Source organism: Leptonychotes weddellii, chromosome 14, assembly GCF_054177405.1.
Source record: "Leptonychotes weddellii isolate Sample4059 chromosome 14, ASM5417740v2, whole genome shotgun sequence".
Lineage (NCBI taxonomy): Eukaryota > Metazoa > Chordata > Mammalia > Carnivora > Phocidae > Leptonychotes > Leptonychotes weddellii.
In genome coordinates, this window is record NC_138382.1 from 68,465,651 (window position 1) to 68,493,173 (window position 27,523).

Sequence of the window (27,523 nt, forward strand, 5' to 3'; positions counted from 1 at the left end):
CAATTTTTGCCCTCAAAAAAGTGACCTTGTGTTCGGTCATCTACAACGCGTACGTCATTGTGGTGGGCCATGACAGGAGCCGAAGAGGCCGGCCTGGGCTTGGATCCTGTGTCTGACCTTGGGCCTGTGTCCGACCTTGGGTATTGGTTGTGTACTTGGGGCCAGGCAGTGTGCAAGGCACAGGGGATGTGACAGACCACTGGGTGAGAGAAGGGAGTTCCTGTCCTGTCTGTATTAAAGCAAAGGGAAATTAAACTAGCGACGCATTCAGGGTATCCATGGATCTCAAACCCCCCAGGGAAAATATGTGGGCAGGTGCACCAGAGGGAGCCTAGACAAGAAAGACGACAGATGGACGATTGTAAGCTCTCCTCCTTTTTTGGCCCATAAAGAGCACACGAAGAAGCCAACGCAGCCAGCCCGGGATGGGAGGATCTCCCGGGCCACTTCTGAAAAATGAAGTCCACAGACGCTAAATGCAGGCAGAAACAGACTCTCACCCAAAGAAAATGAGTACAAGTGCACACTTTATTATGTACAGCATTGGAAAGGGAGGCCATGTGGAAAAACCTCTTGCACCAACACTCACCCTAGACCCCTTTTATGCTTCCTCCCTCTCAAGCAATTTAATCCCACCCTACTGGGCTATGAATCCACAAGGCAGGGAGGCGAAGACTGGTATCTGCAAATAGGGAAACTCCAGGAGCGGAACGCACGGTTACTCTAAGCCTGAGAAGAGATTTTTCAGCCAGGATAGGGAGTTGTTTCCTGGTCCTTTATGGGTCGCCACCTCACCAAAGAGATAAGAGCATTATTTAAAATGAGTAACTTGAGTTCCTCAAGGAGGAATGTTGCCAGCCAGGTTTTCGGACCAACAGGAAGAATGCCAGGTTGCTCAGATTCAAGAACATTTGCAAAACTGAAGGTGTTTCCTATTACTGCAAAATAAGCAACTGTGGTTCAGAGGGGCTGACCACTTCCTCTTTAGGCAACGACATTAGTGACAGAAAAAGATGATTCTACAAATAGAAAAAAGACCTAGATCCGTATGTATATCCTAAGTTTGACAGTGTCTCACCAAGCTCATTGGCTATTATGTGCCCAATATACTGTGAATTCCTTATAGTATTTAATGAACGGGACTGATAACCAAAATATTTCACAGTGTACAACAGTTAATAGCATGCAGACAGTAAAATAGAATGGCTTCCTGAAGACATTTTTTAAAAAAGTATTAGTCCTTAAGCTATTCGAATGGGTATATAAACAGTTGTTTATAGAACTTAGAGAAAGTGTCATTTAAAAAATCAAACTATTGAGAACCTGATATATGAAAATAGTTAAAAGTGAGAAAAAAGCACTTTTGTGACAAGTATTTAGCTGGTTTGAAAGACCACAGGGGAATCATTTGGTCGTAGAGAGGCTCAAAGAAGTTTTGAGCAAAAAAAGAAAAGAAACATATTATTCTTAAAGGATTTTTGTGGCAGTAGATTTACAAGTCTTTCAAGGGTTAAGATCATCTTTCTCACTCATCTTGACCATTTCCTCCAGTGTTGACAGGTACAGGCAAGAAATTGCCTCCTCTGGAGAGAGGATTATTTTGAAACATGGCCTGGGATTAGAAAGTAAACAGATGGCAAGAATGTTTCCTTAAGATTCCCCGGGAGTAAGGCACGTGTGGCCCAGAGAAGCTGGTCGTAGCCTAAGGTCTCTGCTTTCTGCAAAGCATTTATTCAGCCAGGCTGTCAAGTGGTGGTTATAACCTATTTTCTTGCCTTTGGCCTGGCTGCAGATAGAGGTTGCAGAACGACCCACAGAAAAGTCAAAAGAAGGGGGATTTAACCTATTACATAATGATCCAAATATATGAACTTTTAAATATTTTAACGAGTAAGAAATTATCTTCTATAAATCACTAGTCCCCTCCCCGCACCCCTTCTCTTTCTCAGTATTTACAAGCTAACAATCTTCATCTGTTGCTAGGATCACTACACATTCTAAGAACCTTGCAGTCAACATATGGAAAAGGAAAGAGAGGAAGGAATATTTAGTCGAGGTCCCGCCCTCCTCTCTCCTTACAAGTTAAGGGCTGATTTGGTCCCCGCTCTACCCTGGAAGGGACGGGCGCATCTCTGCGTTGGCCTCTGCGGCTCACTGTTTTGCCCCCACGATGCCTTGCAACATGTCTATGGGCAGGGGGAAGACGATCGTGGAGTTTTTCTCGGCTGCAATGGTCGTCAGCGTCTGGAGGTACCGCAGCTGAAGGGCTGCCGGGGATTCGGTGATGACCATAGAGGCTTCTTTCAGAGCCCTGGATGCGTTCATTTCTCCCTCGGCTGCAATGACCTACGGGACAGGATCAAGGAGTGGTCAAAACGTAGAAAAAGGCAGCTGTCTTCAAACCCGGGTATGTACATTAAACCTTCCAGGGCCGAGCCAAAATGGTTTTAAGAAATCGATTTCCAGGGACGCCTGGGTGGCTCAGTCAGTTAAGCAACTGCCTTAGGCTCAGGTCCTGATCCTGGAGTCCTGGGATCGAGCCCTGCATCGCGCTCCCTGCTCAGCGGGGAGTCTGCTTCTCCCTTTTATCCCCCCCCCTCTTGTGCTCTCTGTCTCATTCTCTCTCTCTCAAATAAATAAGTAAAATCTTTAAAAAAAAAAATTTAAAAAAAAGATTCGATTTCCAGTTACCCAGTTTCCATTTGTCCTTTTTCCTCTATCTGATTTGCCTGAGTACGTGCCTGAGATCAAGATATCCTCTTTTACTGTGATCTTTCTCGCACGCTTCAGGGGACCGGACAAAGGGACAATTCAAAATACCGTGTAGGGGTTGAGAGAGTGACTAACGACGGATACGAATCCTTTTGCAAGTCAAATGGATTTCTAGTTCTTTGACTGTTAAGAAAGGAAAGAGAACTTTACAGGAGTGAACTGAAAGCTGATGGTCATTAAAAATATTTTTTGAGCGGTGCCTGGGTGGCTCAGTCAGTTGAGCGTCTGCCTTCGGCTCAGGTCGTGATCGTGGGGTCCCGGTATCGAGCCCCATGTCGGGCTCCCCACCCAGCAGGGGGTCTGCTTCTCCCTCTCACTCTACCGCTCCCTCTGCTTGTGCTCTCTCTCTGTCAAATAAATAAAATCTTTAAAAATATATATATTTTTTGATGAAGATCGCTGTATGATTTTTTTAGCACATAAATTCAGAGGCAGTGCAAAGAATTGCATGGCGTGACTTTAAACAAAACTTTCATTTCTACCCACTTATTTATGTAAACAAAAGTTCTGACTCCTTATATCTATAAAAATGAAAAAGTTAAGACTAGAATTGATGTTTAATCTTTTGGCAATAAGTAATAGCCAGCTACGAAGATATGAATTCTTCACCTTGTTAAGAGAAGCATTTCTAGTAAAAAAAAAAATTATTGAGGAGAAATTCTGAAACATTTAAATGCCTTGCTTATAGTCACGGGAAATTTTCTAAGAATTAATTTTAATTTCGATACTAAATGTGCTGCAGTAGAGTAATAAAATAATTCATGATGAAATATACTGTATTAGGAAAAGAAATCCATGGAGGAGATGGAGTGGAAATTTAAGTTCAAGGAGAAAAAGGCACAGTGAAACATGCCCGACTATGAAAAACTTATTGACGTATTTTAAATAGATGATGGAGTCATTATGTTATTTGAATTTCACTGGATACATTTAAAAGAATGATGTTCACAGGTTTAGTGTAAAATGTCAATATTTAAAACATGCCAGGGATTATATGCTCAACCAAATATATCAATTCAAATGAAAATTTTTACAGGTCTATTTAAAATGTGTGATGGGAACATAGTTTTTCTAAATTCTTTGAGAGGTTACATGAGCATAAACGTTTGAACATCCCTGGGGTGGTGGGGAGGCTCTGGAGTGAGACAGGCTTGAGCTCAAATCTCGAACCTAAACCCTTACCAGCTGAGTGTCCTCAAGGGGGTTATTTAACATTCTGAGCTCCAGTTTCTTATTCTTAAAATGGGACAGCACCTGCCTCCTCGGGCCATTGTTAGGAAGACAGAAAGCTATAGTACGTGTGGAAAGTATAAATGGAGGCTATTGTATAGGAATAGCAAGTGGGAAGTCAAGACCCGATTTTTTGGATCCACCTATGCCTTAATGCGTACAAGATTCGGAAGCCAAATCAAGGCAGTTCCTTTTACTTCATAATCGTCGGAGAAGAGGGGTGAAGATACCAGGATCCTCCAGCTTAATCGTGCAGTTCCACTAGGTTATTTTCACATGGATCTCAAAATATTCATGGTTCATAATACTCCCATGAGAGTCAAAATCGGAAGCAATGGTCCTAGGACCAGTGGAGTCATATTTACTTATACCGTTAATGTTGGGGCCTAGGGGTCAAGCCCTGTGCAGGAGCTAGGGGTGAGAGTGGACCCCCTCGCCTCCTTCAGCAACTGGTCAAGCAGGGGACACAGACATGGAAACAGACCACTTTGTTCCAGCGTGACAGATGTGGACAGAGATGGATACAAGGCACAGTGCCAGCCCTCAGAGGATAGCAGTTTTTGCAGAAGGTGAGGTGGTGAGATAGAGAAGTTGAACAGAACAGGACGAAAGCTTTGCTGTTTGGACAAAGATGAAGAAGAATACTTCAGGCAGCACACATGGAAAGGCACCGAGGTATAAAAAAAAGCTGGTGTATTCCAAAAAAAATGTAAGTGGCTGAATATGGTGTAAGGCCAAGCGGAGGCAGGGATGCTTGGTCTGCAGCCTGTCGGCAGTGGGAAGCTGCTGAAGTTTCCAGCAGGAACCTCATCAGATCTAGCTGGAGAAGACACACTGACAGATGCCTGAGGACGGGTGAGGAGACACGGACAGCTGCTAGTGGGACAGCCTCAGAGTGACCAGGGCGATTTGCTGGTAGTGGCAATGGAGGGAGGAATGGGCTGGGGGGCTATTCAGGAGGGAAGTCAGCAGTATGGAGGCTGACTGGGTACAGGGAGGGAGAGGAACAGAGGCGGGGACCCGGGTTTCTAGGTTTCGGTTGCCTGGGTCGTCCCATTAGGTGAGATGGGGGTTATCGGATATGGTATTACCAAGAGAAGGCACTCAGTTTAGAGGATAAAAACCTTAATTTATCAGGACGTCCTACGTAGGTGTGTGAGAAGGGGCAAGAACCAGGTACACTCAAAGTGACTCACATACCCGTGCCCTAAGGCACGCACCGTTATGTACAGAATGCAAAACAAGCCCCTGCCCCGAGAACGGCAGGCTTTAGCTTTTTCCATGTCATCTCGGCCGATAAGGCACTTTTTTTCTTTTTCCTGGTCTGGACAAGGACCAACTGCAAGGCTAGCTCATCTCCCATTACCAGTCAATGCACAGTCTCTTGGCTGGGCAGCTGGACCCACCAGGCTAGGCACGCCGTGTTGTTAATGGAAAAGCAGCTCTGGGCAGGCTGGCAAAGGATCCATCTAAACACAGGCCCCGTAGATGCCGTGAATGGGATCTCAGAAAGCAGAGCCAACTACCTGTGGGGCGTGGGGCCTCTGCCAAACGCCCAGCAGCCCCATGTCGAGCAACACTTCGTCTCAACAGACCATTACTTGCGAGTCGGGCATTTTCAGGTATGTGAGGTTGGTACTGTTGTCTCCTTCCAGAGCCCGGGCGGGCTGGTCTGAGAAGGGCACAGTTTCTGCACTCCACCCTCTCAATTAATAGATAACTAGGCCCGGGAATATGAGCCTGAAAGCACGTGCCGGGCCTTCTTTTGAGAGTTATGAGAATGGAAATCTGGAAGGATGCAAGCGGAAAAGGTATTACATCTCAAGCCATTAAGAGCGGGTCTAAACACTTGAGAAAGAGGTTCGGCTAACGTGCTGTCAAGCTTGCGGGAGAATCTGTCCTCTCTTGTGCCCGGCTCCTTTCTCTCAAACCATGTTTGCGAGCACTTGGACGTTCATTCTCTTCACTGCATGGTGCTCCTTCGTGAGAATAAAGCATACTTTATCCATTCAACGGCAAGGGACATGCGGGCAGTTTCCAGTTCAGGGTAATACAAGCTGTTGTGAACACTCTACTACAGGCCTTTCTGCTGGGTACACGCTGCCACCAGACGGTGTTCCAAAGTGGAGGCACCAAATTTACAGTCTCGTTAACAAAATAAGGGCACCAGGTCCTCCCTCACCCACACCCGGTTCTTTTCCTTTTCTTTCTTTCTTTTTTTAGAACCATTCTGGTGGATATCTAGTGTGGCATCTGCTTGTGATCTGAATTTGCATTTCCTTGATGGCTAATTAACTTGAGGAATTTCTCTCTGAAGTCTCTTAGTCTAGAGGCTCTCCTACCCTTTTGGTTCACAATTTATATATTGAAGAAACAGACTCCCTATTTTCCATGAGAACCTGAATATATGATTTTGAATTTTTGGCCTTATGGTGGCTGCAGGGCTGCTGTATTTTACGGAAGGGAGAGACTCCTTGTGATTCTATGTGTTCACCCTAGTTTTAAAGACAGTCAGTGCCCAGGTCCACGAGAATATTCTAGATGGTCCCTACGGTCTCATCCAAGTGGGAGCACAGTAATTCAGAATTCTAACCGGCTTCCTCTATCTCTTCCCATTGTTATCAGGGATTCTCTTTCCTAGCTGGTGAGAACACCTGCACAGAGGCTCCGTCCATCACGGGAAGTCCAGAGGAGGCAGTGAGGAGCAGAGGGGAATTCTAATTTTTAATTTCTACGGCCACTCATCAACTCTGTGGCCTTGAGGAAATCACATAAATTTTCTGGGCTTCAATTTTTTCATCAGAATAGTGGGATGGCAAATAAGTTTCATTTTTAGAGCCAATTCCAAGCAGTTGGGGCTTGTCACCTGGAGGGCAATAGGAGGATTCTGAGGTCAAAGCTTAGACTCAGTGCAAAACAGTGCTGTGGTTAATTACCAGCAGGGGAATAGGAGGGTGGAGGGGCAGCATCTGGGCCAGGTTATGTGTCACCTTCTGAAGGTAATCTCTAAGGACTTTTCGGGCTCTGACATTCTAAGTTGTCTATGTATGATAAGTTCCATTCGATACGGCTTGGAAATGGGGCTGTTGGTTAATGACATATTCTAGGTAAAAGCAATTCCTAATTTTCAAAATACTCATTAGATTATAGCAGGGCATATTTAATGTCACCAGAAATACCACTTAGTTTTCTAACTGTGATGACTTTGAGAGAGAGAGCACTGGAGGGTTCTGCAGTATTACCAGGTCGTCCTCATAAGCATTAATTATCACGTTAGGAAAACCTAACAATTCTGGTTAGTAGAAAAATCTGGGAGCTACTATTCTATTGTGTCAAAGTGTGTCAAAGGAGCTACTATTCTATTCGGTGTTGGCTAAGAAATTATAGTGCCTGATTTGCAGCTTAAAGGGCTTCCTACTCGAAGGTTAGGGTTCTGCACTTAGCCAATTATCTCCAGCTACTACTATTTTCCAACAAGACAACAGACTGGTTTGCCCCTTGAGTCTTGGGAGATCTGTCGAGTCCACAGCAACCCCTCTGATGAGAACTGACCCTCTTCCTCCACCCATTCATATATGCGCAAGGGGCTGTGGGACCTTATTAATATCTGACTTTGCCCTTTTGACTAAATTTTGACCAAAGAAAATCTCTCTGCTGTGAATGTGGAATCAAGGCTGGTCTGTCCCCTTTAGTGTTCAACTGGGGAGGCGTGTAAACTTGAGAGTCAGATGCTCTGCCCTCAAGCTGTCAGCAGTGAGGTGGGGCCCAGGAGATGGAATGATCAGCTCCCTTCAGTCCTGACCGCACTGCGGTCCCTGGCTCCAACTCTGGAGACTTGAGTCTGCTTCCCAACCTTGGGTTTGGCGAGATATCCCTGTGTCCTTATGTATTAGCTCCAGAAATCCTCTTTCCTGGGTTAGATTAATAGATATTTCCTCGATACCCCGCATAGGGGGCACGCATCCATGCGGGCTCCAGAGGTAGGCAGAAAGAGGGGAAAAAGCAGACATCAGAAAAAGAGGAGTGAAAAAAAGTTAAGAGGACAGAGAGGAAGAAGATCCTGAGAAAAGAGAGAATGAAAGAGAAGACAAAAATAGCGAAGGAGGGGTGCCTGGCTGGCTCGGTCGGTAGAGCGTTCGACTCTTGACCTTGGGGTTGTGAGTTCGAGCCCCACACTGGGTGTAGAGATGACTTAGAAAATAAAATAAAATCTTTGAGAGAAACAAAATATGGAAGGAATGAATGGTAAGCACACTGACGGGACTGCCCAGCTGCTCTGAAGTCAGAACTGTTAATTTGTGCTTAGTGGGGGACCAGGAACATAGAGTGTGGGACACGCAGTCACAGAAGAATGAGGTGGCTCTGCATGCACCATTGTGCTCACAGGATGTTGTTCAGCGAAACGAGCAAGGCAGAGAACAAGAGGTATGGTACGACCCTACTTTCGTAAAACCAACAAGCCAGCAGTCTAACACCCTCGTCAGGTAAAGCCCCAGTATATACACTAAGCTGTCACGAGTGGTGGCCCCTGGGGGGATGTTGCTGGAAGTGACAGGGAGGCTTTCAACTTGACTCAACGCTTTAGGATTACTTCCATTTTTATAACGACAATGTTTTACTGTTTTGTAATTAAGAAGAGAACTCAATAGGAAAAAGGAAGGAAGGAAGGAAGGAAAGAAAGGAAGAAAGGAAAGGAAAGGAAGGAAGGAAGGAAGGAAAGAAAGAAAGAAAAGGAAAGGAAAGGAAGGAAGGAAGGAAGGAAGAAAAAGAAAGAAAGAAAGAAAGAAAGAAAGAAAGAAAAAGAAGAGAAGAAAAAAGAAAACAAAACAAGGCAAGACAGCAAGGCTACCTTGGCGCGGGCCTCCCGGGATGCTTCTGCCTCGGCCGCCATAGCTCTCTGAAGCTGCACGGGCAGCTTCACGTCCTTAATTTCCACGCGCTCCACCTTTATTCCCCAGTCATCAGTGGCATCATCCAGCGTACACTGTTTGGAAGACAGAAGGCCAGCGAAGAATGCTCAGCCCAGCCCGGAGGCCGACGGCAGACCTCTGGGCCGGGAGCAGACAGGGCGCTGGCGGGGGTGCCGGGAGAGAGGCTAGTTACCTTCTGCGGGGGCCGAGGCCCCGGGGAGCTGATCCTGGTTCCATTACTAAGAAGCTCATGCAGGGGTTGGCAGACTTTTCCTCAAAGGGCCAGACAGTGATTATTTTCAGTCTCTCTTGCAACTATTTAACCGTGCCGATGTGGGTCAAAAGCCACAGGGATGGCTGTATCCCAGTCCCCCGTCACTAATAAAAGTAGGTGGCCAGCTGGCTCCTGATCTAACGTGCCTCCGTGTAAGCCACAGCGCTTCTTCCCGCTTCCACTTCATCCCTTTACAAGGGGAGCAACGGCACCTTCCTTTCTGTTTCCTACAGTGGTTGTGCGCGTCAGCTAAGGTCACAGATTTGACACACAAGGACGTTTATACAAATAACAAGATCTCGGATTTTAGTCCTTTATCTTCTTTGAACAAGTCAGGTTTAATTCATAATCTATTACTCTAGAAAGCTTGGGGTGCATATGAGTTACAAGGGAAGTCATGGGACTCGTGCAGAGAACAGAGCTTTAAGGACACCCACACGGTCTTGCAGAATGGCCTCAGAATTATTACGCTAAAGAAAAAAGGTTAATGCTAATTCTGGAAAAAAAAAAAAAAACCTCACACTGAAGGGAATAAAAGTATAATGCATGCATCTGAGCTGTTAACCCATGAGCTATTTGTGTGAAAAATATTCCCTTCCATCGAGTTTGAGAAAACCTTTCTGTGAAGACAAAAAGGCCCGCCAGTGATCCCCCGCAGTTGGAATTAATCAAAAGTTGTCAAACAACCACTAACCCTTGACTTCATCTTTGAATTTCTGGGGACTCACAGCCTCACCTGCATGTTGTGTGCAATCTCTTCTCTGTCGGAGAGGATCTGGGAAAGGTTCTTGGTGCCCAGGACGTTCCTCAGAGTCGTTTGTGCCAAAAGACGGGTTGCCGAGTCAGCGTTGGTGATATTTGCCACGGCCAGGGTAGCATTCTGAACGCGGTAATAGACCACACCATCCACACTGACGGTCACCGAATCCTTGGTGAGGATCTGTAATCGCAAGAAAGCCATTTTACACCTGCCAACCAACTCCTTCTTTAATCTAAGTGTAAGCAATGTTATTCTACGGAACATATTAAGACATCGGCTGATTTTCTGTAGTAAGTCCTATTGACTGAATGTTGTGTGCCCTCCAAATTCAGACGTTGATCCCTAACCCCCCATGTGATGGCATTAGGACGTGGGGCCTTTGGGATGTGATTAGGTCATGGGGGTTGAACCTTCATGGTCGTCTATGGACGAGGAAGCAGCCCCTCATACAGGCTCTGAGTCTGCTGGTCCCCTGACCTTGGATTCTAGCTTCTAGGACGGCGAGCAATATATTCCAGTCGTTTATGAGCCACGCAGTGTATGGGATTTGGTTATATCCGCCGGAATGGACTAAGACAACAAAGCATCCGAAAGCTAACGATGCCTTTAGAATTTTAATAAAATACATTCACTTATTCATTAATTCCTTCGATCATTCAACAAATTCTGAGACAGCACTCCATAGCAGGCACTTTCAAAGAGGGTGGGGGATCAAGGGAGCCTTGATGGGACAAAGGAGGGGCAGTTGTCGGGGGCAGGGGTGATACTTGAACTACGTCTTGAAGGAAGAAGTAATTTCCCCAGGGTGGCGGCAGAGTATGCGAAGCAGGGAGCATAATGCACGAAATGGCACGGCGCTGGGGCAGAGCCTGGGCTTGGTGAACTCTCTTGAGGTGGTACAGTGAAGTTGAACAAAAAGGGAATGGGGACTGTTGTTATTGGGTGAGGTCAGGGGAAAAATATATTTTATAGCATACTACATAAAAATGCTTTCCAGGACATGATGCGTCAATGCTTCTTCCTCCCTCCCCGCTTCAGGGCAGCTCCTTAGTTTGGCAGACAGGTCCTCTGACAGCTGGCCCTTTGGCCTCACTCCTTCCTGCTCCCTCCTGCACACACACTGCACAGGACAAGGTGTAGGTCCCCCGAGCACCATGTTCCGTGCCCCAGGCCTTCGTGCAGGCGTCCCCTCTGCTTGGATGTCTTCTCCCCTCCTCTCCCTCACACCAGCAGACTGGCACGCGATTATTCATTATCCAAGACACAACTCAAGTGTCTTTTCCTCTGGGAAACTTCCCTGACCAGGCAGGGTTAACCACTTTTCCCCTGGCACCTAACTGCAGGGACTGTGTTGCTGGTTGGCCTCATTGCTTCTCTACTGGGCCATGCATTTCTTGAGGGCAGTTTGGCTTTGTTATCTCTAGCAGCGGCGGAGCGTTGGGTACATAGCAGGTAGTGAATAACCGAGAGATGAACTGAAACGTGATCCTAGGAAGAGTGTGATTGAGGCGGAGCGTGGGAGGGAGGGTCAGGACACGTGAGCTGTACCCCCTGTACCTCCCTCGGTGATCTCTAGTGAGGCTCTTAACCTGCTTGACCTACAGAGTCTTCACCTGTGAGATGGGGCTAATAATGCTGCCCAATTCTACGCAAATGGTTTGCCAATTGCTTTGAAGTTGAAGATCCCGTAGAAGGAGGAGGCTCTTTTTTTTTTTTTTTTTAAGATTTTATTTATTTATTTGAGACAGAGAGCATGAGAGGGAGGAGGGTCAGAGGGAGAAGCAGACTCCCCGCCGAGCAGGGAGCCCGATGCGGGACTCGATCCCGGGACTCCAGGATCATGACCTGAGCCGAAGGCAGTCGCCCAACCAACTGAGCCACCCAGGCGCCCCAAGGAGGAGGCTCTTTTGAAAGTGTAAAGGGCTATGTAAATGGCAGGTAGTAATGACAATGGGCTTCCATAGCAGTTTAGTCCCTGTCAGGCAGGAAAGCAGTTATCTTTTTTTCTGATAATCTAAAAATATTTCTAATAACGTATCACCATCTTTGTGTGAAAATGAATTATTTCCCATGATGTGATAGGAAAATGTGTATCCTTTCTAAACAGTCTCTTGCCCCTGTGACTGCCACAGCTGCTACTGTTCATCGTCGGCGGAGTATTTCTCTTCCTTCGTATTACGTTCACAGGGGGTCGCAGAAAGGACTGCTCGCCAAGTGCCAATCCGCTGCGAGTCAGCGGCCCACAGCAGAGGAGAGAGCAGCCGGAAGGAGCGGCTTACGGCAAGCCTGCCAGATGTCCACCACCTTTATCGAGGACATCAGGACTCCCAGCTACCCTGCGAGGGGCTCCTTCTGAGGCTCAATCTTCTCTGAAAGATGGGAAAACATGCAGAGAATACAGCATGCCTCTTAGCCCTGTTCTCGTGGGTAAAAGCGATTCCTGGTGTCCCTACCTGCATGTGGATGATAAAGTCTGACCTCATCACCCACTGCTTGGATTGGCATCAGCAAGGAGGTTCCTACGCCGGTTCCTGGAGTCGGGGACAAGAGAAGGCAACCAGCGCGGCCAGGCTCCACCACCCTGCTGTGCACCTGGCCTCTGGCCAGGAAACACTTGACATGATTCTTCTGTCCCTCCCTTCATCCTGTTTCCAGGCTTTCTATCTGCCCCGGTGATGGTGATGATGCCTCCCCAGACGTGCGGCCCAGGATGACCCTCACTGTCCTGGGCCATGACAGAGTGCACGTCGGGTGCATTTAGCATGGAGCTGTGGGAAAAGCACTCGGCGAAGAACCCACTGAGCGGACCGTCGCTCTCGGCTCTGCCAGTCTGGTCTGCTGGGATCCCTCTGCCCCTCGGCAGTTACGGATCCTGCGGTGAGTTTCAACTGTGACATTCCTTGCAAAGTAGTTTGAAAGAGCATGGAGAAATTACTATTATAGGGGTGCCTGGGTGGCTCAGTTGTTAAGCGTCTGCCTTCGGCTCAGGTCATGATCCCAGGGTCCTGGGATCAAGCCCCGCATTGGGCTCCCTGCTCGCAGGAAGCCTGCTTCTCCCTCTCCCACTCCCCCTGCTTGTGTTCCCTCTCTTGCTGTCTCTCTCTCTGTCAAATAAGTAAATAAAATCTTAAAAAAAAAAAAATTACAGTTATAAAACATTATATGCTTTATCTAAAATGCCAAATGAGCAGCTCCTAATTCTTTATCTAGAATACAATCACGAACCTTAAGAATATTGTACTAAGGGCGCCTGGGTGGCTCAGTCGTTTAAGCGGCTGCCTTCGGCTCAGGTCATGATCCCAGGGTCCTGGGATCGAGCCCCGCATCGGGTTTCCCGCTCGGCGGGAAGCCTGCTTCTCCCTCCCCCACTCCCCCTGCTTGTGTTCTCTCTCTGTCAAATAAATAAATAAAATATTAAAAAAAAAAAAAAAGAATATTGTACTAAGCTGGATTTTCTATCAGAAACCCATAGCAGAGAAATGTGGCAGTCAAAAGGATGACAAATATGATAATGCTGACGTTACGCTACGCTTGGTAATAATAAGCACGGATGTAGCACTTACTGTTTATCAGCCACTGTTCTAAGCACTTTACATATAACGTCTCAGTCCTCACAAGAACCTTCTAAGTAAGTCCTACTGGGGCACCTGGGTGGCTCAGTCGGTTAAGCATCTGCCTTCGGCTCAGGTCATAATCTCAGGGTCCTGGGATTGAGTCCCGCATCTGGGTTCCCTGCTCCGCGGGGAGTCTGCTTCTCCCTCGGCCTCTCCCCCCACCTCTGGCTTGTGCTCTCTCTCTCTCTCTCTCTCTCTCTATCTCAAAAAAAAAAAAAAGTAGGTCTGACTATTATAACCTCTAATTTTACAGATAAGGAAACTAAGGCACAGAGAGGTTAAGGAACTTGCTCAAAGTCACACAGCTAGAAAATAGTGGCAGCAGACAGGCTCTACACCGCGCTCTCAGCACCACCATATTCTGTGCTGCTCTCGTTGCCAGCTACTTTCACACGTGACATCTGTTACTGATGGCAAAGGACCGTCACCTTACCTCCTGGGGAGGAATGTCAAATGAAATGGTTCTCATGTCCACCTTGATGAAGCTGTCAGTGCAGGGCAGAACAAAAAACAAACCTGCAACGAAGAAACACAGAACACTAGCGAGAGACGCCGGCACCTCGTCCGGTCGCTCTAATTCTCAACGTCGCCCACGGAAGGAAGCCAGGTCGTCTCGGTGCACGCCTCTGAGGCCCGCGATGTGATCTCCTAACTCCACCGCCACTGGCTGTCTGGTTTTCACTTAGACCAACGCAATCCTTCCCACGTCTTTCTAGGCCTCCAGGTTCTCTCCTTTGACCCACTTTCTCAGCCGCAAGCACAACCATCTTTCCTGACCTACGGACCCCTATGGGCCACACAAGGTCCTGCATGACCTGCCCTGGCGCCCCTCTTCGGCCGCTCCCCTCTCCTCGACCTCCATGCTCTCCCCGGGGCTGAGCGACCTGCAGGCCCCTGGGCCGCCATACTCCCCTCGACATGGCTCTGCACATGTTGTGTGTCTGCCGGGAACACCGCCCCTCTGGCCAACACCTCTCCATGCCTCAAGACTCGGCCAAGATGTCACCTCCGAAGCCTGGTCTCATCCTCCCACTTGGGGTCCGTCACCTGTCTCCGGGTTTCCACAGCTATCTGCAATGACTTGGTCATAGTACTTAGCACACGGGATTGTAACTGCTTTCTTTTTGGCGCCCACTAGACGGCAAGCTCCTGGCGGGCAGGAACTATATTTTAGTCTCCCTTGAATTCCCAGAGCTTGGAATCCAGTAGGGGCTTAAGGGAAGTTTGCCAAAAATAAGGCACAGAGAACAAAATCCAGAAAGCCTTTAGCGAGTAGAAATTCCCCATGCTCAAACTCCCACAGCTGTGGCTATTCTTGGCCTAAAATAATCTTATCAGCGGGGATGGGAAGGGGAGGGGAGCCAGGGAAGGAAAGCGTGACTGTAGCAAGACTGGGCAGCACCACCACTATTGTTCTATGGCTTCTGTTACAGGCACTCTTTTCCAAGTCAACACAGAAGGGACCCACATAAGGGAATTCACATCAACAAGAGGAAGAATTTCAGTCTCCAGGCCACCCACACGGAATTCTAGTACTGACCAGGTCCTTTTGCTCCTCCTTGTAAAATGCGACCCAATCTAAAGATGATGGCTCTTTCATATTCTTTTATGATCTAGATTAAAAACACAAATAATAATTGAACACGAAGAGTACAAATATCTATATATGATATATATTTATAGATGGCTTCTTAAATATGTATTCTGCTCTAAACAGGTTAGATGCCTCCATTTTTTTTTTTTTTCTCTAAAGTCTGAACAGTATCAGGGCACCTGCCTGGCCCAGTCTTAAGGGCATGTGACTCTTGACCTCGGGGTCATGAGTTCGAGCCCCATGTTGGATGTAAGGATTTCTTAAACACATAAAACTTAAAAAAAATAAAATAAAATCCAAACAGTATCTATAAATAACATGTCCAATGTTTAATTACCAAGCACAATATGTATTTACTATTTTTTTATCTGATTATAAAAGTAATAGATATTCACTGTATAAAATTTGGGAAGTATAGGGTAGTATATAGGAGCAAATCCTTTACCCCTCAGCTGTTAACATAATCATTCAGTTACTCATGCATTGTTAATACAGAAAAAATCAAAACAACAACAACAACAAACAACTAAATTCCCCATAGTTTGTCTCCCAATTCCTTAAATTTTAATAATAAACGTATCTGAAAATTCTTGGAGCATATTTTACCTTCTTAGGAATGTGTAAATGATAGTTATTTATCGAAGTATTAATAACTTTATGGAAAAAATAACCAGCCACTGGGGGCCCTTGCCATATGCCAGGCATTGGGATAAGTATGTTTCGATACATCATTTAATCCTCGCAACAGCCCTATGAAGTGCATGTTGTTACTTCCTCCCATTTTACAGGGAGGAAATGTGGCAAAGTTCACACAGTGAACAATGGAGCCAGGAGACAAACCTCAGCGTCTTGACTCTGGACAGGACCACCCCACATCCTTGATCTCAGAAGATTTCAGATGGGGGTCCTTACTCTAACCTAGGAGAAGGACTGCCTGGACCATGGCTGAAAGGAAGTCCCCAGATTCCATTACAGTAGGTGACTAGAGGGAATTTTCCAAGGGAGAGATGAAGGAAAAAGAATTCAGGCCAGTAGGTCTCTCTCTCTCTCCCTTTTCCACACACATACACACAACGTGGGCTTATGTGGTGAGGGGCTAGCCCCTTTGCAGACGGAAGTGACGTATTCTTTACCTTTATGCACATCCATATCGATATGGGCAAAGTTATAACCGTGAACAAGAACGAGACAGCCACCAAAATCCAGCCACAAGGCCCAAGGCCTGCACTGGGGCTATCTGTGAAAACAAAAAATATACAGCTCTTGTCATTGTTGTTCGTACACTCCCACCATGTTTATCCTCTGTTCACTGAACAGAGGATTCTACTGTTTTAGCTGGATTTTCCCATCTAATCCTGGGAACAACCCTGAAGTGCAGGTGCTACTTTTTCTCATCTACTTAACATGACCAGGATTTCCCACATTATTTTTTATCCTGCAAACATGTATTAGGCACCTGATATTTATCACGCCTTGTGCTTTGCACTGAAGTGGTAAAAGTGAGTAAGATGCAATCCTAGCTATCAGGAAGGTTCAGTGGACAAGACAGACAGATAATTATAACATGAGGTGGCAAGTGTCTCGACATAGACCATAGGGCATTTTGGAAACACAGAATAGGGATAACTTACACATCTGGCACAGAGGTGACAGTGGGGTAGGGTGGGTAGGTGACGGTGGTGACTGTCAGAGGTGCGTCTGGGATGGTTAAGGAAGATACCAAAAGGGGGGGGGGGAAGGAAGGTACAGAGCATTTAAGCCGAGGGGACAGCTTAACTAAAGGTGAACTGCATACTATTTCACTGGGCATGTGCACCATAATTTATTACCCTTTTCTGGATGATTAGACATGCTGTTTCTGATTTCTTAGGATTATTAACAATGTATTATAAACATCTTTGTACATAGTTTTCCTCTCACTTTCTAATTGCTTCCTTTCCCGCAACATGAAATCGCTTTTTTTCTTACTAGGAAGGAATACACGCCCCGCTGCAAGAATTTCAGAAGAGTATAAAAAGGGGGAAATCATTCAATCCAGAGATGATGAATATTCTTCCAAACCACACACATTTTTATAAATAAAATCTGTTAACTATTTTTCTCCCCCCTATTATTCTCACCTTCTTTTTTAGCCTTTGTTGCTATGCATCTGTGCTTAAAAGAAAATTATGTATTTATTTGAGAGAGAGCGCACAAGCGGGGCCAGAGGGAGGGAGAAGCAGACTCCCTGCTGAGTGGGGAGCCTGCTGCAGGGCTCAGTCCCAGGACCCTGAGATCATGACCTGAGCTGAAGACAGATGCTTAACCAACAGCCACCCAGGCACCCTGCATCTGTGCTTTTTCTGCTTCAGTTTTTTATCAGTTATACTTGCACAAAGTTTAAAAAGTCCCAAAGTTCTCCAAGATCGGTATAAAAAAAACAGTCCCCTGTTTACCTCTTCCAGTATTCCTTTCTTCAAAGGCAACTGCTCTGTTGGCTGAGTATTTTGGTCTATCCCTCCCTGTTTCTAAATAATACACTGGTTTTGTTCCTTGCTGCTTTCTCCCTTTTGAGCGTTACTTACTGACTTTCCACTATGGAAGAGGATTTAGCTTCTCCCCCACCCCATAAACATACCCATCCTTCTAATTATATCATCATTTTGGTTAGGTCATTATCAAATTTTCCACTTCATGAATATGTAAATGCGATTCAAAGCTAAGCCAGGTAGGGATGTCAAATTCATTTTTCCATCCCATACAACTTTTTGTTTTTCCTCCAATGTCTTGCTTTTTTCCCATATTGATTCAACCTCAAACCTCTCCTCAGTGGTCTAAATCTCCTCTCACAAGGGTCAGGTGTTCTACCAATTTCCTCTTCTAAGAGAGCGTCTCTTGGAGGGGTGTCTGGACTTGCTCTCTTAGGTGGTGTGAGCAGCTGGTCCGGGGACCACCCTTCCCTACCATCCTGGGAAACCCCCTTCACTTCCTGGCTTGTGTTTTCCACTTTCAGTAACCAGTGACTTCCTCACTTTTAGTTTGTTTTTCCTCTCTGAGGAGGGCGGAGGGACCAAGAAGGCCAAGGGATACTATCACTTTTCTTATGGACCACAGAAAGCTTCTGCAGTATTTCCAGGAACGGTCTTAGTAATGGGAGGGAGATTGGCAAGGGGTTGGGGGGAGGCAGGCCAGGCAATGGTTAGGGCTCGGAAGGGCAAAGATGGCAGTGAGGCAGGCCTTTGAATCCACAGAAGGCCAAGAAATAAGCAGAGTTGAGGCGGAGAGCATGGGAGAGCGACACAAGGTGGCATCCAAGTCAAGTGCTCTGAAACGCAGGATGCAAGACCAGAAACGTTACAGATAACTTTGTGGTTTTCACACTGTGTCACAGTGTGAGGTGAACGTCCTATGCATACTTGACTAAAAGGGCTCTAAGTTAATCTCCGGAGGTTTGTAAGTTACAGTTTGTGGGGCTGTCCACATATTTACTGATAGGATATTCCAAGCAGGGACCCAGTGCTGCCTGCGCAGAAGGCTCCATCAGGCATTATCACGACTGATGATCATTATCACAGCACCCACTTGTTGAAAGTATGTTGTAGGCACTGTGTTCAATTACTTGACATGTGTATCTCATTTATTCTTTACAAAGCCTGTGAAGTATTTTTTTTTTTAAAGATTTTATTTATTTGAAAGAGAGAAAGGGAGAGAGAACATAAGCAGGGGGAGAGGCAGAGGGAGAGGGAGAAGCAGACTCCCTGCTGAACAGGGAGCCTGATGTGGGACTCGATCCCAGGACCCCGGGATCATGACCTGAGCCGAAGGCAGACGCTTAATGACTGAGCCACCCAGGCGCCCCAAGTATTTTTAATTCCATTTTACAATTGAGTAACTGAAGCCACAAAGCTTTCCAAAGACCACATGATGGAGGAGGACCTGGGATTCAAACACAGGTCATCCTACCCCAGAGCCCATGTCCTAAGTCAATTCACTCCTTCGGTCCTTTGCCTCTGAATTAAAAAATCCTCATGAAAGAAGTTTTCGTGTTTGGAGCACTTTCTCAAGACAGTATCCAAACTGGGAAAGCATGGTAGGAGTTCCAAGAATGAAATCTGATAGTCCTACAGAGGAAGGCCTCTTAATTCCAGCTGTGCCTATTTATAGCAAAACAGTCTCAAGGCTGGTGGCCAGGCTCAGGTCTAGGCTTCCAAAGTGAACTGGATTCCAAACAAGGAACAGACTGGCCACAAATACTTGAGAAATACTTCAAATACAGAGAAATACTTCTCTGACAGCATTTGGTGCCTTCTAAAATACTGCCCCAAGCCGCCTATTTCCAGGCAAAGTTCATAGCTCTGGGTCCTGAACGTATTAGACTATAAACTCTCTGAGGGCAGAGATGTTTCCTATTCTTCTTATTCCAGCCCAGTCTTTTCTCGTGTGTACGTGTGCGTATGTGTGCACGCACTCAGTTTCTGTTGTGACGTTGTGTTTTTGAAAGCCCCACATGAATCCATGGGATTACAAATGAAGAGCAACAAGAAATGAAGCGGAGATCCTAAAAACTGGGCTTGGTCTTTCACATCTCAAATGCTCAGCTAGAAATAATCAGTGCATACACTGGGGATGGCACCATTTCATATTATTCTAGTGCCTAAACTATCCCATTCTCAAGCCTTCAAATTCCTCCCCATCTGGTTACAGCTCCTAAAGGTACACAAATCACATTCCTCAGAGAGGTGAGGCTTCAACCTCACCAGGCTCTTAGTGAATTTCATGATTTCATGAAATTCATTCCCTTCAAGTTTCTAATTCATTACCTTGAAGACTGGATCCTCCCTACCAGCTGTATGAGGTAAAAGACAAATAATGAGCAATCAGCATTCCTGAGATATACTGGTTGATATTGCTGGGTAGGAAAACTCCCAAAGATTAGTGATCCCATGACACTTGGTTGTAAATACTACTTGGCCACGGTTAATTTTTTTCTTTTACTACCAACTCTTCTGAAAACTGCATTAAATTTTTAACTAACCAAAGCTAGGTTTTGAAAATGGATGTAAGTTTATACAATCAACACTGTTTAACTCAATATTCAAATTGGGCTTATCTCCAGGGAACTGACATAAATTTTAAAAACCATTGCTTTTTTTCTCTTATTTTAAAAGCAAAGTATTATCTCTATAAAAATTAGAAATTATGGCTAAAGAAATTAAAAAAGAAAAATTATCTACACTTTCATTATCTCTAGATGGCGATGATTTTTCTGCCTTGCTACATGTCCTCTAAACCTTTCCTATCCTGCTTTTTTTAAAAATGAAATAATGGTATACATAACAACTTTGAATCTGCTTCCCCTCTATATTGTGAACATCTTTTCATGTCACTACATGTTCTTTATTACTAAAGGTTGAATAATATTCCATTATTCCATGAACCTAATGAACATTTAGGTTATGTCCAATTTTCTCAAACAGAAACTCTGCTGCATCGCATATATGCTTAGCAAAATTTCCATGCATTTTTATTGTGTAAACTAATTTTGCTGAAAAGATGAAATTGCGTAATTCTTAAATTTCTCTCATTCTGGAGGTATCTTTAATTATTACTAATAATAGCCATTTATTGAATGTCTATCACATGGCAGCCACAACTGGATTCCTTATATACCATCTTTCCAATATTCACAAAAATCTGTAAAGTAGGTATGAAATATTCCTCCTGCAGTCCCAGAGTAATAAAGCAAATGACTTTCTGAGCTGAGACAGAAGAAAACAAACAAAACCATGAAACAAATGAAAACAACAACAACAACTTGTATGGTAATTTTTGTTGGGTTAGCTTCCAAAAGAGCAGTAAAATAATCTCTTCAAGAGGATAACACAGGCATGATTTCAGAGCACTACATGTTGTTAATGATACAGTATCAGCTGATTTACTAAAAGGTCCACTGAACTTGGCACTGCTGGAAATCATATACAATAATAAATTCCATTTATCATTGAGATTCTGTTCTAAAGTTAAAAGACTAGATTTCCGGGCGCCTGGGTGGCTCAGTCGGTTGGGCGGCTGCCTTCGGCTCAGGTCATGATCCCAGGGTCCTGGGATCGAGCCCCGCATCGGGCTCCCTGCTCGGCGGAGAGCCTGCTTCTCCCTCTCCCTCTCCCTCTGTCTGCTGCTCTGCCTACTTGTGCTCTCTATCTTTGTTAAATAAATAAAAAAAATCTTAAAAAAAAAAGACTAGATTTCCTCTTCAGGAAAAGGCCAGAAAGGTCTCACATAGTATCTGAAAATCTAACTCAAGACTCGTTTGCATTAATACACACAAAAGAAAAAGATGAGCCCAAGGATTGTTGCAATGCCCGAGCAGCAACATTTAAGGGCAATCTTTTCCTTCCCCCTTCCCTGAACGCAAGTAAAGCACTTCACATCTTCGTGCATTGCCGAGAACAGTGCTGTTTGGGTGGGGAGAGATAAGAGGGCTAGGAATTTGGTCTCAAAAACATGCTAACAGCAAGGTCCTAAACAGCACTTTTTAAGGGACAACAGTAGGTCAAAATGAAAGGTCTTGGCAATTTTTTAATTCTTTGAAAGGTATAAATATTCAGGATGTAATATTTCTGATCATATTCTCCCTCTCCCTCTGCCCCTCCCTGCCCCACTCGTGCTCTCTCTCTCACTCAAATAAATAAATAAAATCTTTAAAAAAAAAAGAAAAAAGAAAAAGAAATTTAAAAAAAGATGGAAGGAGGGGCACCTGGGTGGCTCAGTCGTTAAGCGTCTGCCTTTGGCTCAGGTCATGATCCCAGGGTCCTGGGATCGAGCCCCGCGTCGGACTCCCTGCTCAGCAGGAAGCCTGCTTCTCCCTCTCCCACTCCCCCTGCTTGCGTTCCCTCTCTCGCTGTCTCTCTCTGTTAAATAAATAAATAAAATCTTAAAAACAAAACAAACAAAAAAGACGGAAGGAAGGGAAGGAAACAACAGAAGAGAAGGAAAAGAAGTGAAATGGAGAAAAAAAGTGAAGAAACAAAAATGAGGCAGCACACTACAGAGAGAAAAATAACACCAGGTGGCGTGAGAGGGGTGGAGCTTAGCACACAGTAGGGCTCAATAAATGTATGTTGAAAAAAATGTTGGTATTTAGTTGGAGATTACAACTTGCAGTCGTTTGGGCACAGGCTTTCAAAGCAGACAAGCACACACTATAACCCATCTTGCAAACGAATATTTTAATTAGGCATGGTTTATAGTTCTTCAAATGCCCTTATCCTTAAACCTCTAGGGAAGAAATTAGTCTCTGGGCTGGAGTGGCTAAAGGCCGGATGGTATCAAGTTAAGAACTATGGCTGGAGGCAGTACTTTTTCCTCTCTATTATAAACCATCTCTGCCTACAAATACTGGATCAAAAGAACCAATACTGGCGAAGCATTATGGGGTCTGAATCATAAAATGTGTTTACCATGAGATATTAGAAAAAGGAAATGGACAAACCCTTTTAAGAAAGATTTCCAATGCAAGTTGAAATAAAGGGAGTCCTTTGCCTAGCTCGAAAAGAGTAAGGAAATTAAATAAGTGTAAATATTTTCTTTCCCAAGTATCTTGGGGATTTTCTGTAGCTTTCCTTCATTCGACTGTTTTAGCCATAAAGCAGGAGGAAAAAGAGGTGAGGGTGTCATCGGTAATTTTAAATTTGAACCCCAAGTCTTAAATAGGCCCCCCTTTCCAAATCGCCTAAAGCACTTTACCCCCTCTAAAAAACATTTATCATACTTGCAATTATCCTATTCAAGGTCCGTCTTCCTCATAGATTTTGATCTTCTTAAAGCAACATAGCATGATGGCTCCAAAGCTGGCTCTGTCATTTATTATCTGTATGATCTTGTCAAAGTTTCTTAATTCTCTTTGTGTTAGTCTCCTCATTTCAAAATAGGGCTAATAGGAGTACCTCCTGAGAGGGTTAAATGTGAAGAGTAGATGAGCTAATACGGTAGACATCTAGAGCATAACACGTACTCAAAAACCATCTGCCAAGTAAATAATTGTTGAATACAGTTCAGAATCATCCTGTCCTAAAGCAGTTGTCAGAATGAATATGTATGGGCTGAATATTGCCCATAGCTGGAAAGACAGAAACAGTTATATCCAGAAAAATTGGAGAAAAACAATTTCATAATGTTATTAAGTTAATTAAATTTAGACCGGACCTGAAATATATCAAGAAAACCCTCCTACCTCTTCCATTGTTTGTTTTTTTTTTCCACCCAGCTCCTTTACTTGGACATCTTAAAAGTATCTACAATTAATTTTCTCATAAAAGTCTTTGGAGGGCAACATCACTTTATCTAAAAATTGGGGATGCCTGGCTGGCTCGGTCGGTGGAACATGCAACTCTGATCTCGGGGTCATGAATTCAAGCTCCACATTGGGCATCAAACTTACTTTAAAAAAAAAAAAAAGGTGGGGGGGTGCAGACAGAAGCACAGTTCTTCAACTGATGTCAAGAAGCTAAGCATGGCTAAGAGCTCAGGGTTCTGGGATCAGATTCCAATTCTATCACTAACTTTTCTCAGAAGTAAAATGAGGGAAAAGAACAATACTTATCTCATATAAAAACCAATGAGAAGTACTTGACACTCAGGAAGTGTTCAATAAACAGCAGTGTTATTTTTATTACAACTTAAAGATCACATTGATACAGTTTATAGACAATAAACTTTTTACTAAGTGAATTGCCTTCCGGGACCTAAACACTGCTGAGAAAATAGCTCAAACTACATTTGAGCAGGGCAATAAAGTTCTAAACCATCTTGAACCATCTTTCATACAACTTTTTGCCCATAAATTTCAATTCCCTGCATAATTACTAGGTTTTCTGAATAGTTATTGTTAACTTCATTCTTTGTTTTCTCCATTAATGAATTATCTCAATAGTTGACATTTTAATGTTTCAAAAGTACATTCACATAAATTTTCTCATTTGATTCTTGAAACCTTGGGAGACAGTTACCACGGGTAAGATTATGCCCAGGACAGAGATGAGGAATTGACTCGGGAGACTGAGACTTACCCAAGGTGACCCAGGTAGTAAGTGATGGTAGTGAGACCCCAATTCAGATCCTTGAATTCTAAATTCCACTCTCATTTCACTACACTATACCATCTTACCGTAAGTGTGTTCACAGCTGGACAAAGTTGGTATAATTATTATCGTCTGATACTTTACGACAGATACTTTATTGTTTGCATCTTCAGAGGCTAATCTACTGAAATGTCAGCTGAAATGCCTGGGGTTTAAGTTTCTTTACCAGTCCCAGAGTATAGACAAAGATTCAAAAAGAATGGAGAAAGGAGAATTGACACATACTTTTTCTCCACTGATTGTAATCTCTAACCTTTTTCCTTCCACACTTTATATTATCATGACAATTGTAATTCCTTTATCAAGATAATATAAACCCAGACAAATAGTCTATTTGTAATAAGAACATGTAATAAGGAACCATCTTAATCAAATATATTTATAAATATATGAATATATATTTAAATAAATAATATAAATATATATAAATAATATAAATATATATATGCCAGCTTTACTAGTAACTAGACTTGGTCATTGGTTTGAGTTAATTTATGACCATTGATGGTTTAACTCAGATTAATTATTAAAGAAGTTACAAATTTCTCCCCAATCTGATCAGTTGTAACAACTGAAATAAACAAATCAGTCCCTTGATTCTGCTTATTTTCAGGCATTCTCCCAAAGGGATATATTCTGTTGACATGTCTCTTAATTATAATAATACATTTTTTTTTTTTGTAATCCACCTGCATTATTTCATTACAAAGTGAATGCACTGGCTTCAAGAAAAAGTAGTCTTGCCCTAGGTTTCGTCATGTTTATATATTCCTAAGACTAATTGTCAGCAAAGTCATAAAAGGACAGAGTTTGGGCTTTTATATTCCACCGCTTCCCTCAGAAGCAGCCTTCTGAAGATGTCTTATTCAAGAGGTCTGGATTGAAGCTAGGTTCCTTTGCGCTTTCTTTGTTGTCTCTCACCTTCAGTGAAGTACTGATGTCTGAGAAGGTCCTCTCTGGGGTATACATTTTGGAGGTAGCTCTAGGATAGGGAAAATGGAAAATCACATAGCCCAGGTTTGCAACCTAGCTCTGAGGTACACACATGTGTGATTTTTCTACTCTGAGCCCCGATTTCCTTGCTGTAAAATGGTGGATAATGTTTTCCTTGTGGAGCTATTAGAAGACTGCAATTAGATCATGTTTGTAAAGCACTTAGGCTGTGCTTGACCCATGGCAAGCACTCAGTAAATTCTATTTAATAAATTCTAGTAATGGCTTTCCTACCCGTGTTGGATCTCGAAGGTTTATATTTTAAAAAGGGGGGGGGAGGGGAACCTAGACTAAGCAAAATTTTGTTTGTATGTATAATTTTCTGAGGAGCACACAGTTTTCACTGGATTCGGAAAAATAAATTCTGTCTAAAAAAAAGTTAATTGTAGAACCAAGAAAAAGAACTTAGGAGTGAAAACTGGTCTGTGATCATGAAAAAACAACTAAAGGGATATTAAGTATAAATAAAGATCATGTGCATTCCCAAAGAATGTCTACAGATTTCCCACTGCTTTCACCAAACTGCTAATACTGTCCTCATAGTCCCTCTGTCTCCCACCAGAAGGTCAGGGCACAGAGGAAAGTATCCCACCCACCTTCCCACCTAGGATAAGACAACCAACTATGAAAGAGGGGGACTGCAAGTTTTAGAGTCAGTCAAACCCCAATTTAAAATATGGCTCCATTACTTATAAACTGGGTGACTCTGAAGAAATTCAACCTCTTTTGAGTATCAGTTTCTCCAAATACATCCTTCCTATTACACTACTGATTTGGGAAGGTAAATCTCCAATGTGCTTAGCAGAGAAAAGTGAGGGATAATTCTCTTGATGCCCTTGGGAAGGATCGCTGGGCAAAGGAGATGGGTGGACAAAGCTGGCTTTACAGCTAATCAGAATCATTAAGTCCAACATCATGTTCTTTGTGGGGTGCTGGAAAAGCCCACCCAGCCCACCGAAAATGTTGTTCTCTATGTCAGCCCGTCTGAAATTCCATCCTTAGAAATAATTCCTTTGGATCACTAAGAGCCCCTGGGAGGGAACCAGCACCCCAGGGAGGACCGTCACCTATCTCTGTTGGAACCCCACCCCCACCCCAAGAGGTTAGCCAATAAAGGTTCAAGATGATAGCCCTCTCAAGGGTACTAGTTCCTTCACAGAGGAACAGCATTGAGCCACTCAAGGTTTCTGCCATCAAGGCAGGGAAGGCCCCGGTAGGGTGGGAGTTCTTAAAGGAATTCCTGGTGAGAAACAAAAGCCCCCAAGGCGAGATCCCTAGAACAAAGGGAGTAAAGAGGAGGCAGGATAGGGCAGAAAGTGAAGCTGGGAAGAGAGGGGAAGAATGCCGAAAAGAGACTTTCTTCTTTTCTTCCACAAATAATAGCCTACTATATGTGAGGGGCGGGGGCAAAACCTCACAGGTCTGTCTTGCTAAATAATATGAAACTGGCCATGGGTGGGGCTGGGGGAGCAGGGGTTCTTTCCAGTTCCGTTGATGGGGGTGGGCAAAGGCTGGCTGGAAGGGATGGGTGGGAAGGAAAGGGGAGTCGCGCGACAGGAAGACGCAGGGTCCTGGGTGTGGGGTGCAGGTTTGCGCCCCGGCTCCACTGCTCACTGGCCGCGAGTCGCTTAAGCATCTCCTTGCCCGCGTGCATACCACGAGATAATGAACGCGAAGCGATGGCACAGGGCCGGGCGTCTGGCAACCGCTGGAGCACGCGAGCCCCTGATATGGCTTTGGTACTGGAAACGTGCCCTGCAGTGGGTGCGTCCCCCGTGTGCCAGGCAAGCCGCTGTGCACTCTGCACCCTAACATCCCTAAATCTGACCCCCAGCCCGCGGAGCAGGGTTCACTATTCTCAGCGTCACCGAAGCTTAAAGCAGCGGCCGCTTGGCTTAAAAGCGACGGAGACGAGCCTGGGACACGCAGGCTGCGGCTAGTTCCCGAGGGAAGGGTTGGGGGCGGTGGGCGACGGCGCGGGGCTCACCCCTGGATTCCGGGAGCCGCCGGGCTTCGGCGTCCCCTGTGTGCCGCTTCTCAGCCATGCTGCCCGAGCCGGAGGCGCCGCTCTCACGTCCTGGCCAACGATGCTGGAACGGCTCCCGCGAAGAATGCGCGGCGGAGACCCGGGGCAGAGACCCGGGGCCGAGACCCAGGCTGCAGTCCCACCCCCTCCCCACGGCTCGGCCAATCGACGCCCAGGAGGAAGAAGGACACGCCCACCCCCTCCCCGCCCACCCGCCCGCCCCTCCGGAGG

General features: G+C 44.9%; 1 protein-coding gene across 1 annotated transcript; it reads right to left on the bottom strand.

Moving 5' to 3' along the window:
- Positions 1–509: 509 nt before the first annotated feature.
- STOM (stomatin) lies at positions 510–27,402 on the bottom strand. Its single transcript, XM_081803527.1, has 7 exons — positions 27,254–27,402; positions 16,288–16,391; positions 15,101–15,173; positions 13,994–14,076; positions 9,923–10,126; positions 8,852–8,986; positions 510–2,346 (listed from the first exon to the last, which is right to left on the bottom strand). Exons 1-7 carry the CDS (start codon positions 27,309–27,311, stop codon positions 2,152–2,154), a joined length of 852 nt encoding a protein of 283 aa, XP_081659653.1. The 5' UTR covers positions 27,312–27,402; the 3' UTR covers positions 510–2,151.
- Positions 27,403–27,523: the final 121 nt, after the last annotated feature.